The 15,063-nt window shown below is 37.6% G+C and overlaps 1 protein-coding gene across 2 annotated transcripts in view; it reads right to left on the bottom strand.

The window, feature by feature from the left end:
• The window catches only part of RABGAP1L (RAB GTPase activating protein 1 like), a gene marked incomplete at its 5' end in the record, with an annotated part of 560,236 nt that overhangs the window by 447,289 nt on the left and 97,884 nt on the right, over positions 1-15,063 (bottom strand). For both annotated transcript variants that reach the window (XM_080920559.1, XM_080920560.1), the window contains 2 exons: positions 12,604-12,770; positions 13,539-13,641. In XM_080920559.1, the coding sequence (XP_080776685.1) occupies positions 12,604-12,770; positions 13,539-13,641 (270 nt within the window). The remainder of the gene's footprint in view (positions 1-12,603; positions 12,771-13,538; positions 13,642-15,063) is intronic.

The following is a 15,063-nucleotide window of genomic DNA, read 5'->3' as shown; positions in this document are numbered from 1 at the left end:
TCAACATCCTTAGCCATCAGGGAAATGCAAATCAAAACAACCCTGAGATTCCACCTCACACCAGTTAGATTGGCCAAGATCAAAAATTCAGATGACAGCAGATGCTGGTGAGAATGCAGAGAAAGAGGAACACTTCTCCACTGTTGGTGGGGTTGTAAACTAGTACAACCACTCTGGAAAATGAAAAACCATTATTGTTAATCTTTACACATCAAGGAAACTTTGAGTATTTCCAGGTTACATCTTGTTTTACATGTACTTTATGCTCATTGTAACTAGTAAGATTTTAATGAGTATCAAACCTTTAAAAAAATCAAGTACTGATAAAAATGTATTCATATACTTTTACGTAAAAATGATTAAAATCTGTACATTTATCTTTGTTTTTTTAAATAACGTCGTTCAATTTATTTTTAAAAAGATTTATTTATTTATTTTATGCATGTGGGTATACTGTTGCTGTCTTCAGACACACCAGAAGAGGGCACTGGATTCCATTACAGATGCTTGTGAGCCACCATGTGATTCCTGGAAAATGAACTCAGGGCCTCTGGAAGAGCAGTTAGTGCTCTTAACTGCTGAGCCATTTCTCCAGTCCCATATACATGTACATACATACATTCATACATACATATATGTATATATACATATGTGTGTGTGTGTGTGTGTGTGTGTGTGTGTATTAATACAAGCCTTATACCCACAGCAAAGATCAACACTTGTGGAGGCCTATGCCCTCCTGGCTCTGTTCTATGGGCAGGAACCAAGTCACAGTGTCCTTGCTATAACCAGGCCCAACTTTGCCGGGGTAACTATACAAATGTAGTCTTCAACCTAAATATTGCACTTAGCAACTAAGATCCAAACAAAGTACTTTTAGTAAAAATTTTATTTTTAATATTTATTCTTAGACAACTAAAAATTTATATTTATGAAATAAACTATCAGATTCATATTAAAATTTATAATGTCAAGAATAGGTTGAATTATAAAGATTCATTACAGTTATGTAAGTTAATTCCAAAAGCTTTTATAGTATAATAGACTATCATCAAATACAAAGGAAAATATAGCGATATCTCTATTAATACATACATCTTCAGAAGCCAGAGACATGACACTGTGTAGATGATCCTGCAGCCGTTTGTATTAACTTCCCTTCCCCAGGAAGGTCTGCCCAGTCATGTACTCATGAAGGTGACTTCATCTGAACCTTCCCATTTTAATTAGTAAAATAAAGGAAAGAGCCGATGATTGCGAAGGGTAAGGGAAGTGGAGAGAGAAAGGTGAGAGGTCAGAGGACAGAAGACAGAGGAAGAGGAGAGAATCGCCAAGATGTAGGTTGAGAAAGGTGAACTGTATCCAGGTAGGCTTTACTGGTGTCAGGTAGCTATGAACATTTAAGGATTTTATAGGTCTAATATCTCATATAGAAGGGGAGTTTATATTTTTGTCCATTTGATGTAATATTGTTGTGTAGAGGGTTTGTGGATTGAAAATTAAATATATAAACATGTATAAAAAACTATCTGGCCTTAGAGTTGTCTTTGTGTTGGGATTTGGGGTAAAGAAAGACCCCGGAATGGAGACAGTAGGGCAGACCAGGTAAACTGCCAGGGAAGGGAGTTGTGTGGATGGAGTGAGACCTTGGGGGCGGCATGGACCGAGTGACAGAGTCCGTGTGTCCGTAACAGAAGCAGTGCCCACGGAATGAGACTTCAGGGACGATACAGAGATAAGCCAAACCACGTTTTGAAATATTTACTGCAACAACACTGTTTATAAGTAAAGACACAAGATATCTTTACATTTAAAACATTAATATCTTTTGTCATGATCTTTAGGGTAGGATCCAGGAAGTAAGATTAATTTTCAAAGGCTCACAGCAAATCTAGTGCAAAGCTGAACTGTGAACCATTAGATCTACAAACCAGCTTCTTAATTTGACTCACTATCCTTCACAGAATCATGTAACTGAATTCATAGGTCACAATTCGGTAATACTGAAAGATTTCCAAACACAACAATTTTTGAAATGGCATTAACTATACTTTGGCCAGGTTGTATTTTATAGTGCAAAAAGCAGCATTCTCAGTATTAATCATAAAATCAAAATACCAATCAATTTGGAAAGTTCTGAAGATATTCCACATTCTTAAGTATCAAGATATTCAGTCAATATTTTACTTCATCATGTAAAAGCAAACAAGGACATGCATCTAATTAACATGTAAACTGTTAATATGCAAATTACAAAGAATTGTTATATAAAATTGTTATATAATAAATGATTTATCAGTTAAATATTTTATTTCTAATAAATTTTATGTATCTATACACCTAGCTTAGTATACAAATTTCTCATGCAGAAAGAAATCGTGAATGGGAAAAGGTTAAGAAACTCTGATATAAGATCTTTTCTTTTTAATTTTGTGTCTATAAATCATGCGAGGAATTTGTTTCCAGGCATATTTTATTTGCCTCTGCACAAGACAAACAAGAAAGACAACATAAGCAGAAGTGCACATCATAAAAACTAACAAAAATGCATCCTATATTTTATTTTCTCACCATAAGTACTCTATAATATTAATTTTCATTTTTCTGCAGAAAAAAAATTATTTTTTTTTCAATTTCTCTTTTTTATTTACTAATTGAGTACATTTATTTTTAGAGGTACCAATTGAAAACACTTTCATTGATAATTTTCACTTTATGCATTTTTAATTTATTTCTATTAAGCATAAACTCACAGAAAAAGTAATGTATTTTATTGTGACATTTTAACATATGCCATCACAGTTTGTTTATTTCCCTCTTACAGTACACTCCTCTGTCCTCTTGCTCTCCTCTGGCTGGGTACCTTCTCTTACAAAACAGTCCTCTCTTATGCTAATTTCATGTCACATGTGGTTCATTTCTATTTACCTATTTTAATATAGCAGTTCTTGAAAGATTTTGTTTCCAACATAATGAAAAGTCAAAGACACCCAATATAGAAAATATTTTGAATCAGGCATCCCCATCCTCACGCCCAATACCAACAGGATATTTTTCTTTGTAAGGTACTGGCTGGAGAATATGTATTAGTTATTTTCCTTGTGGCTACAAAAACTTGACCAACACAACCATGGGTGGGGGTCTCACAGTTTGAGGATACATCCATCAAGTAGAGAAGGCATAGTGGCAGCAAAGTGGGATATATGGTCACACAGCAGCTACAGTCAGCAGAGAATGAAGGATGCTTGCATGCAGTATGCCTTCTCCATTGAATGTAGAGTAAGACCCAAGCCCATAGAATGGTACCACACACAGTCAAGAGTAACCATCACAGGAGTAAATTCTATACTATTTACTGAAGAATGCTAACATTATAGTGGACTTTGGTTTTTTCCAGAGAATTAAGGGCTATATTCTCTTGGGTAATACACATCAAAAGATAATCTTTACATTCAGATTTTCATAGAATGTTCATCATTCCCTGCCTTTGCTTTTTAAATTGCTTTTCCACAACAGCCAAAGAGGTTATGGATTATTAAGAGCAAGCCTCAATGCTCAGATGCTTAGCAGAGAGCTGTCGAGGACACTTACCTATGGTCAGCTGCTTAGCTGCAGCTGCCACCACCCTAAGGTACATACAGTAAGTCAGACCAGGCCTATAAACAAGGGTGGAGGTAGGGTAAGGATGAGAGCTGAGGGCCTCACTTGTAACACAAAAGGCTACCTGTAGCCTCCCAAGTAGAATCAAAGAGAGTGACAGCTGTCATAGTTAGCCTGACAAGTACTGTGCTTGTTTGTGACTATACTGGTAGTCTAAGCTCTGAAACACGGCCTGGCAAATACCCCAGTCTCTTCACAGCAAAAAAACCCAACTAAGACAAACATTCCTTCAGTCCTTTCTCTAGCTCTTACATTGGGGTCCCTATGCTGGTTACCTGCAAGCATCTTCATCTGTATCAGAATGGCACTGCAACCAACAACAATACCAATCAACCAAACCTTCCAGAGCCCCTAGGGACTAAAACAACCAATGAATACACATGGAGAGAGCCATGACTCCAGTTGCATATGTAACTGCATGGCATTGTCTGGCATCACTGGGAGGAGAGGCCTTTGGTCCAGTGAAGGCTCCTTTTCCCAATGTAGGGGAATGCCAAGACACTGAGATAGGAGTGGGTGGTTGGGAGAGGGAACATCTTCATGGAAGCAAGAGATAGGAGTGGGTGGATGGGAGTAAGGCTAAAGGGGATAACATTTAAAATGTAAATACAGAGAATATCCAATAAAAATGATTTTTAGAAAAAGATAAAAGTTGGTACCATGAACTGGGGTGTTGTTATGATAGGTCTGACCATCTTTTTGTTTGAAAGAATATGGACTTTGAGACCGTGGGGTTTTACTAAGATAGGCATGTTTTTGTTTGAAGAAATGTGGACTTTGAGACTGTGGATTAGAAAGTCAGTTAAATGATTTAAGTGGGACTTAAAGGACCATGCTAATAGGAACATGGTAGACAGTGGTGCAGAGAGTGATATGAACTGTGAAGGTTTGGGTCAAGAAGTTTCAGAGGAGAGTTTTTGTATGTTGTCTAGAAATCATTCTTTTGATATTTTCGTGAATAATGTGGCTGCTTTTTTTTTTTTTTTTTTTTTTTTTTTACCTTTGTCTGAAGAATCAGTCTGAGGCCAAAGTGAAGAGATTAAGATTAAGGAAATTTCAAATCACCCTAACATAGACTGTCTTGTGGCACACTCTTATGAAGACCATTTTGATCAAACATAGCAAGCTGAGAAAGGAAAAAATGCAAAATGTATGATTCAAGTATTAAAGGGGAACCAGGAGTAAAATGAAGCTAAATCCTGTGTTGAATGAGATAACCAGATTAAAGATGTTAAATAGAATTAAGGAAATGGAGACCTCGGGGGAGGGGGCAAGATCCCAGATAAGCTTCCATACTATGAAAAGGTATTAAAGAAAAGCTTAGTTTCAGGTTTTGTGGTATACACCTTTAATTCCAGCATTCAGGAGTCAGAGTTCAAGGTCAGCTGGTCTACAGAGCAAGTTCTAGAACTGCCAAGTTTAGGCAGTAAAGGAAATCATGGAAAACAGAAAGAAATCTGTGAAGATGTAACTGAATGAAGAAGCCATGTTCCAGCCCCAGAAAGGAGCAGAACTTAGCAGCTTCAATCATGTAGCTCTGGCTTTAGTCTCAAAAATATAAGGAACTATGGAATATCCCTCTACAACCAAGAAAAGTCACTGAGGCCAGATGTATAGCAGAGTTGTTCCTGCATAGAGGCCCTGAGAAGCCATTGCACGAAGCTATGAAATTGAAGTTGCCTTGAAGACCCCAAGGTATTAGAGATGCCAGAACCCAGAGCTGTTGGATACCTGCCAATGAAAGCTGCCAATAGGGAGTAGAACCAGCCCAAAAGAAAGAAGTGTGTTGCAGTCAACAAAGCTAAAAGGAGTTGGAGATCTAAAGTGCATACTGATATCAGACACGAAAATGCAGAGTTTGGAATCTGCCAGTCTGGTTTTAGTCTTGCTTTGTTCCAGTATTTCCTCACTATGACATTTTGAAATGGTAATGTATATCTTATAATGTTGATGTATGTGATTTGTTTTTTAATTTTGATTTTATTGGGAATTACAGTTAAGAAACTGAATGAATCTCAGAAGAGACTTTGAACTTTGGACTTTTAAACATTGTTGAGGCTGTGATAGACTATGGGGATTTTTGAAGTTGGAATAAATGCATTTTGTATTATGCAATATCTACAAGGCTGAGGGGGCCAGGGAGTGAAATGTGCTGGTTTGAATAGGTTTGGCCCACATAGATTCATGTATTTGAATGCCTAGCCACAGGGAGTGGCATTATTAGGAGCTGTGTCCTTATTAGAGGAGGTGTGGCCTTATTATAGGAAGTGTGTCACTATGGAGGCAAGGCTTTGAAGTCTCTTTTTTTTTTTTCAAGCTCTGCCAAGTATGACAAATCCAGTCTCCTCCTGGCTGCCTTCAGATCAAGACGTAGAACTCTCACTCCTTCAGTACCAAGTCGGCTTGCACACTGCCACACTTTCCACCATGATGAAAATAGACTAAACCTCTGAAACTGTAAGCCAGCCTCAATTAAATGTTTGCTTTTTGTAAGAGTTGCCTTGGTCATAGTGTTTCTTCACAGCAATAAAACCCTAACTAAGATACCCTGGTTAAGCTGGGGATGTACCCTAAAGGCTGGAGCTACCATCTAATACAGACTGAATTATAATCATCATTACCACGTCTCCAGATTCCCCCAGAAGGTACTAGAAGCCAGAATACTAACATAATCTCCACAAATGCCACAGAGGACTATCAATTAGAAGCTAAATCAGTGGCCCATTCAGGTTGTCATGACTCCAGCAGAGGTCTAAATCTAGCTGCCAGTATCAGAAAAACCTCACTGGAAGCCTTGGGAATTGCAATAATTGAGTTTAGAGGATGTACCCATTCCTACTACATCAATGGGTACCCTAAAAACTGATGTAACACTGTAATGGTTGCTGGGAAAACTTTGCTCCACTGCCATAGCTGTCATAATCAATTAGAATTCTTCACTGGAGTAGCACTATGACTACTCCAGATCCTTCTTCACCAGTGCTGCCACCACTTTAGATACCCCACTCTAGTCCCTGACAAACATCTCTCACCAATGCGTGTCAGCACAGACAAGCCAGTGTGCCGTGCAGAAAGTCTAGAAAATGTATCCTGCTCTGCCCCATCAGCATAGGCCCTAATAAGCCTTGCTTGGGTGTTTTCATTGCCAACTGTTTGTGCCAGGTCTGGAACCTGCTATATAAACAAGAGTGACCTTGAACTCACAGCTCTTCCTCTGAGTGCTGGGATTCTGGACATTTCACAACATGCTTGCTTTTTTTTTTTTTTTTTTTTTTTTTTTATAACCCATGGCTTCCTGTGTCCTATCAAGCACTATACCTCTAAAGCTACGTCAGATCCATCATTCATTCATCCCTTGTACCTCAAGCAGAATGAGCTTATCTGGCAATACTAATACCAAGAGATACTGGCTTACAGAATGCCTAGCATCCAGAGACCATCAAACTCTGAGATGCCTGGGAGTGTTCAAACAAAGCTGCTGGAGACAATCCAGAACAGCCAGTGGTTATTACTCCAACAATGGAGGGCTGCCAAAAGCTTCTGGCAGCCACTGACTCTACTACTGTTTGCTCAGAGGTCCTGCCAAGAGCAGCTTGGAGAACTGTTAACACCTACCAGCTGCTGAGAGCCTCTGGTCAGAGATACATTACTCCTTTCCCTTTTCATGATTTCTAAATTAAGTTGAGCCAGAGAATTCTTGGCCAATATGACAGCAATTTTATATAGATATCAAGAAAATATTATGATATTTTAACATTAAACCTATACTTAGGACACAGCCTACATCAATTTATGTCATTGAAGAAACAGTTAATGTTTCTTAAATGAGTAAAAGAGTTAATAACCAAACAACACTTTAAGATCTCCACTTTACAGATAAAGAAGTAATAGTTCATAAACACAACTAAACAACAGAACGGAGAGCTAACTAGCTGCTCACTTAGGAACAAATCATTAGTATTTCCACTTACTCTGTCATGTTAAAGTCTAAAGAGTAATGAAATCAGCAAAGCCCTGGAAGCTTGCAAACAAATTCCATCAATAACAAAGGACTGTCAGGAAAATCCCAGACCTGCTACTAATGATTCTTACCACTCACAACAGGCTGTGCGAGAAGAAATGTGAGGAAAGAAAGACAGTTTCCACAGCCAATGACACCACAAGCTCAAAATCTCCACAGAGCAAGAAGTGTACCCTGAAAAGAAGCAGGCCTTCTGCATTGAGGTACCCTCAGCCAATCAGCAAGACACCTCTCCCCTTGCATAATTCCCCAGATTCAAACAGAGAGAGTAAGCCATCTTGAACTTACAGCCCTTGGTCTCATTGATGGTTAAATATGAGATAAGACTTTTATTTTAACGTCTTTAAATTTAAGTCTTTACTTTCTTTAGAATATCAAATATGCATGCTGTGTTGACATCACTCCCACACCTGCCTCTCCTCCCTCCAGCCCACAGATATACATTCATACAAGCTACTGAGTACATTTACTGTTGCTTATTTATACATGTGCTTAGGGCTGACCACTTGGGATTGTATAACCTACCAAGGGTCTCATCTCTAGAGAAAATGGATCTATCTTTTTCCCCAATCACTGCTTGCCTGATAAAATTTTTAATTTTAAAAATTCCAACATCATGGTATTCTGTTCTATTTATTTTGGAGAGAAAGCATCTTTGGTTGGTCACAGTAACACACAGTGAAGTAGAATGTACCTGTAATCCCAGCTATTCAGGAAGAATTATAATGTAGACAAACTGTAATGTTTGAGGCCAGCCTAGACATCTTAGAAAGACCTTTACCTTTACAAATTTTTTTTAAAAATTAAAAATTAAACAAAACCACCAATATACACGTTGTCTTCAGTGTAAGCAAAAGGAGACTGGGAAGATGGCTCATCAGTAAAGAGCACTGGCTGCTCTTCCAGAGGAAGAAGGGTTCAATTCCCAGCATCCAGATGGCAGCTCACAACTGTCTGCAACTCCAGTTCCAAGGAATTGCACACCCTCGCAAATGCAGGCAAAACACCAACACACATAAAAATTGTTTAATTAATTAATTAATTAAATGTGAACGCAGATGTTACTCTGAGATTCTACAAGGCTTGTAGGAAATGATGTGCATTTCCACAGAGGAGCTTTTTCTACCACCTAAGGCAATTTAATGCTGTGGTTCCCCACATCGAAAACACCACAGTACTGGACATTCTTCTCGTTTGGAATATACTATATGCATAGGTATCTATACTTATTATATACTTCCTTATTAATATAACAAAAAGCCTGTGGAGTTTGGAGGTTTAGTTTAAACGGTATACTATTATTGTAAATACTATACCACATATGCCAAAAGTCTGTCCTTCAGTTAACCTGCCTGTGACATTCACTGAATTATCTTCCCTGCAGCTCAATAATCCCAATGTCAGAAATGCCTTCAGTACTGCAGTTGATCTACACTCTAACTCTAAAGTAAGGAGACGGGGGGCGGGGCCTAGAGAGAGGAAAGGGTCTACTGTCTACTGAGGAGCAGCCCCTCTGACACCTGGTTTTACGGTGACCTCTAAATGCTTATTTAGTCCGTTTAAACCCAAAATGTATGAGATTGACAAACATATAAATGAGAGGTGATTCCTTTTACAGTCAAGTATAAAATTCAGAATCTTTTCAGAACAGATGTTCCAGTAAATAAACACCATTTGTTATTAGAGTTGAAAATATCCATAATAAGCAGCATTGTGTTTTTTCAGAACATTTAACATGACATCAAATGTGCCAATAAATATTATTTCAATTATTCAAATCTTACTAATTTTGTTTTAAGAAATGCCAATCTAGAGCTGAAAATAGTGCTCATGTTTATAATCTCAGCATTTTGGAGGCTGAGGCAGGCAAACCACTATCACGGGAGACCAGCCTGGGCTACAAAATGAGTTCCAGGTCAGCTAGAGATACAGTGTAAAAATTCTCTCAAAAAAACAGGAAGAGATGGGGACAGAGATGGGGAGAAATGTGCATTTTTCTTATATATTTTATCCTTGTGTTGATTTATTTCCTAAATGACTGTATAATAGTTATCCTTGCTGAAGATTACTTTAAGAGCCACTGCAGTACATTGAGCTCCACAGAGACAGCGCCGGGGCAAGCGAAAGCCGGACGGGCACAGGAGACTCTGTGCCTCATGGAAGAAAATCAATGAAACATGGACAAAAGAGATCCAAGCCGCCGAGAGGCAAAATGTCCTCATATGCATTCTTTGTGCAAACCTGCCGGGAAGAGCACAAAAAGAACCCAGATGCTTCTGTCAACTTCTCAGAGTTCTCCAAGAAGTGCTCAGAGAGATGGAAGACCATGTCTGCTAAAGAAAAGAGGACATTTGAAGATATGGCAAAGGCTGACAAGGCTCGTTATGAAAGAGAAATGAAAACCCACATCCCCCCCAAAGGGGAGACCAAAAAGAAGTTCAAGGCCCCAATGCACCCAAGAGGCCTCCTTCGGCCTTCTTGTTCTGTCCTGAGTATCGCCCAAAAATCAAACATGAGCATCCTGGCTTATCCACTGGTGATGTCGCAAAGAATCTAGGAGAGATGTAGAACAACACTGCCGTGGATGACAAGCAGCCCTATGAGAAGAAGGCTGCCAAGCTGAAGGAGAAATACAAGAAGGATGTTGCTGCCTACAGAGCTAAGGGAAAACCTGATGCAGTGAAAAAGGGGGTGGTCAAGGCTGAAAAGAGCAAGAAATAGAAGAGGAAAATGAGGAAGAGGATGAAGAGGATGAGGAAGAGGAGGAAGAACAGGAAGACGAAAATGATGATGATGAATAAGTTGGTTCTAGGGAAGTTTTATTCTTGTTTATAAAGTACTTAACCCCTATACACAACTGACTCCTTTTAAAAAATTGAAATGTAAAAAAGATTACTTTAAAACTAATATATGAGCATTTCTTTTATAACATTGGATTTTCTGCTTTTTGTTCATTTTGTTTTAATTTATGTAACTGCCTCAGATTGTTCCTTGCATTTACTACATATCCCTAGAATAAAAGAATTCAAAGCCATCCATGTGTCCAGTGCTGCTAACCCAGTTGATCTTTTAAAAATTAACCTACTTTATAGAAGCCCACCTACTTACCCAAATCTCCCATTTATCTGATGTTTATGAAAGGTGCCTAACTAAAACAAGACTACGCGCCTCCAAGCTCTCATCTCTACATGCCTATGCTTTAACACCTACAAGTTTCTTTCCATCGAATTTACTGCATTTCACTGTTTGCTTATCATCCCAAAAGTCTTGGGATCCATCACACATAACCCCAGGACTTGTAAGATAGAAGCAGAAGGATAAAAAAAGCCTAAGGCCATCTTTATCAACATAGAGAGGTTGAGGCCAGCCTGAGCTTCCCTCTAAAAACAAACAAACAAACAAACACACTCTCTATACATTTTGACACTAGAAAAAGCAGAAATCATTTTTGTAGGAAATAATTATTTTTAAGAAGAACAGATTTCCAAACATGTAATGATGTACTAGGAGCTGAGGGGGAGAGTTTGGTTTGTAAACTGCTGCCACAAAATCCTAAAGGCCTTAGTCCGGTCCTCAGCATCCACATTAAAGAGGTTGCAGAACACGGACATGTGTGACCCCGGTGTTGTGGAGAATGCTGGCTGGCCAGCATACTGAAATGGCAAGCTCCAAGTTCAGCTGGTAATTCAGCTGGTTCAGCTCAAAAACCCATGGTAAAAGTCCCTGAGGACAACACCTGAATCTGACCTTTGGCCTCTACACACACATGTACACCCCACATACATGAGCATGCACATATATGCACACTCTCCACAAAATACTGAATAAGCAATATGGTAGGCAAAATTCCATCATTAAATATCAATTATATTACTCTGAAAAGAATAAATCCTTTGCTAATGCTAACAAGCAACCAAAAACAAGAACAGAAGAAAAAAAGGAAGCAGGAAAGATGTGCAGACGGGAGATAAAAAAGGAAAAATTTCATAAAACATTAAGAGATGTTTGGAAGAAACATAAAGAAAAAGAGGAAGCTTGGAGCTGAATGAGTAAGGAGAAAAGGAAGATCTGGAAGGAGATGAGGGAGAGAAATTGTGATCAGAATAAAAGTCAGAACTAGATGAAAAAATCCATTTCCAATTTTTAAAATTGCATTTTATCTTCTAAAGTGACTAATTTAAGAATGCCATGGGAACATAAATTTTGTTCACTTAATATGAAAGCAATCTTAAATATTCTGATCATTAGAGTGAGAAAAGACAACCAAAGTGGGTTACTAAATATGGCAAATAGAGATCACCATTATATACAGTAGTTTGTATAAGCATAGTATACTTGTGTCTGTTTATTTTGGAGAGGTGATGCTGTATTTTGTTAGGGGGTTAGTGTTTCAAGTAACTGCAGATAAAAGAAGATATCTTTGTCTTTTACTGATTACTATTTCTACTAAATATGGCCACAGTCTACAACACATGAGTTCAGGCTTATTAAGATACATAATAACTGGTGCATTACCAAATGCATAGTTTTCACACATTCCACTTTACTTCATATAACACTTGGGTTTTTTTGTTTGTTTGTTTGTTTGTTTGTTTGTTTTTCTGAGGAATGTCATTGCTTTCAGTTGTGATATAAGAGGATAATTTTCACATAAAGAAAATGAAGGTAGATGGCCTGGGGCTAGACCACAGATGGTAGGTAGAGTGCTTGGCTGCCATGACCAAGGTCCTAGGTTTGATCCCTAGCAATGCACAGGCTGTGGTAGCACACATCTACAATCCCAGCACCAGGGAGGTAGAGACAAGCTGAAGATCATCATTCTTAGCTACTTTTATCAGTGTGAAGCCACCCTAGGATGAGTGAGACCCTGTCAAGAGAGAGAGACATAAGACAGTGCTATATAAACAACAAAAACATCTTACCTGTTTCAACCTCATGAAGAAAGTCTCTGTGAAAGTCTTTCTGCTGAAATACCAGAACCTCTCATTTGCAGGGTACACACGAACTACTGTCTCCAGAAGGAAGCGGACTGGCTCTACAACCTCTGTGACCACCATGTCCACCGCAACAGTCATGTACACCCGCTTATCTGCAGAATATTTCAGGGTTCTTTTATTCCGTGATTATTAAAGAAAATAAAGTCTATTAAGTTACGCATAAATTACATATCTAGACAAGCATATTTCCTTCTAAATATTCATTTTTAAATCCTTTCTAACTATTGAATAAGTACACAAGCAAATATTCCAAGAAGTTCCTCAGGCACTGATTATTCTATCATAATCAAGGATCCAAATCTCCTGACAGGTATCTTATTACAGTCTCCAAATCAAACCCTTAATATAAAACACAAAGAATGTAAGAAACTGGAAATGCTGAAGATAAACTTTACTCTAAAATTATCAGGTTTCTTACACAAGCACTAGAAAATCAAATATGCATTTTTTTCAACCTGAAACAGAAATGACAGGTCTGTATGGTGAATGCAAACTAAAGGAGATGCTCAACCCTCTCATGTTAAACCTGTACAGCAGAGCACTGCAGATACAAACATCTCTGTGTGGTATGAGTAGGAGAAAAAAAACCTCTGAAGAATCATCAATACTTTCACTGTTCGTAATGCATATATATCCTCAAAAAATAATTGAGCTGGGGACACAGCAGAAAATTTTAAAAAGTTATCATTTCAATGTTCTTTCCCAACAAACACATAAAAAAGGAACTTCATAAATATTCACAAACATTCTAAATAAATATATCTTCAATTTAAATAGGCATCAGTACTTTCTGAAATTGAAGTAAAACAAGACTGTTCACAATGCAAATTTTGAAGTAATAATATTTTAAGAAAAGTCACCTTTTGGTGTTTCTTCATTAAGAGCCAGAAATATTGGAGCGTTGGGGTTCCACATGCCCGTGATGACATAAGCTCTCCCGTCATAGCTCTTTCCCATGGACTCCTATAAAAGTTCAACAGGAACACAGATACTGTGCACAAGGAAAATCATCAAATTTTAAAGTGACCACTTTAAATACCCTTAGTCATTTTAATTTATTAAAACATATATCCACATTCAAATGGGGCTTGAGTTTTACTATAAATTTCCCCATGCAAACGCATTTCTTTGAGTATTGTTACATTCTATCTATTTTCAAACTCAGGTTCACTATAAAATATATTCTTCCTGAATTAAAGGAGGTGTACCCATTCATGCTGAATCACAAAAACATAAAGTTGTAAAGTTATATTACACATGATCTTTTGTTTGTTGTCAAAATATCTATAAACAAAAGACCACAATGTAAAATTTCCTGCACCAAGTTCAATTCCTAGCAACAGAAAACTCACACACACACACACAATTACCTACAGAAAGAGTAAATTAATACCAAATCACAAAAGGAAAAAGTGGTACTTTTCTCTCAATCTTCTAATATTTAATGGTCTTAAAATATTAGTATACTTAGTTTAAGTACAGTGTAAAAAAATTAAAGGCTATAAAAAAGCAAAAAAATATTAGTATACTTCATGGCAATCGTATCTTCAAACTTAATCCTTTCAGTACCTATAACTCACTAATAAATCACTCTGAGGAGACTTTATAATCAACAAATATCTCTCTCTCTCCTCTTTCATCTTCCATTCTGCTCACTTCCTCCTCTCTGATCCTGCTTTTTTTTTCTTTTCACCCCTTGTTCCTTCTTCCTGCCTTCCCTCCAATTTCATTCTTATCTTTTCTCCTTAACTCCTCCAAGTTCATGTTTTTACTTAGGCAGCTATTGACTCTTACTAAAAATGAGAAAGTCCTACAGTGAAGGAAAAACCATATACAACTTGCACAACTATGTTTCAGAGAAATCGAAACAAAATGGCACCTTGTGGAAGACACCGCCAAAGTGTGGGAACATGCAAATACAAAAGAATACAATCAATAACACTTTCGTTTTTATTTCCTCATATAAACAGTGAAAAAAATAACCAGATCAAAATAAAGAAAACTTTTTCATTATTAAATTTTTCCATCTTTAAAAATATTTCTCTGAATTCTTGTAAAATATTTTTCTAGTATATTAGCATCAATTTGATAATCAAATATATGACGTAGGCTAAGAATCCTGCATTCCAGAGATGAAGTAACTGAAGCCATTTGTAAAGGAAACCTACTAAGCAATACCACTCTAAAGATAGTCATAAGCTCATTCTTCCTCTCCTTGATACATCACACATGCACGAATGCATGTGCACATGCACACACATATACATGCACACACACATGCATGCGCACATGCACTCCTCTAGCTCTCCACTACACTACTAACTAGTCCCCATTCAGAACAGGAATAAGCTTCTTACCCAAAATTTTCTATACGCCTGAATGCTT

The sequence above is a fragment of the Micromys minutus genome, assembly GCF_963924665.1.
Source record: "Micromys minutus genome assembly, chromosome: 1".
Classification (NCBI taxonomy): domain Eukaryota; kingdom Metazoa; phylum Chordata; class Mammalia; order Rodentia; family Muridae; genus Micromys; species Micromys minutus.
The sequence above is the reverse complement of the archived record's forward strand: the minus strand, read 5'-3'. Positions and strand labels throughout refer to the sequence as shown.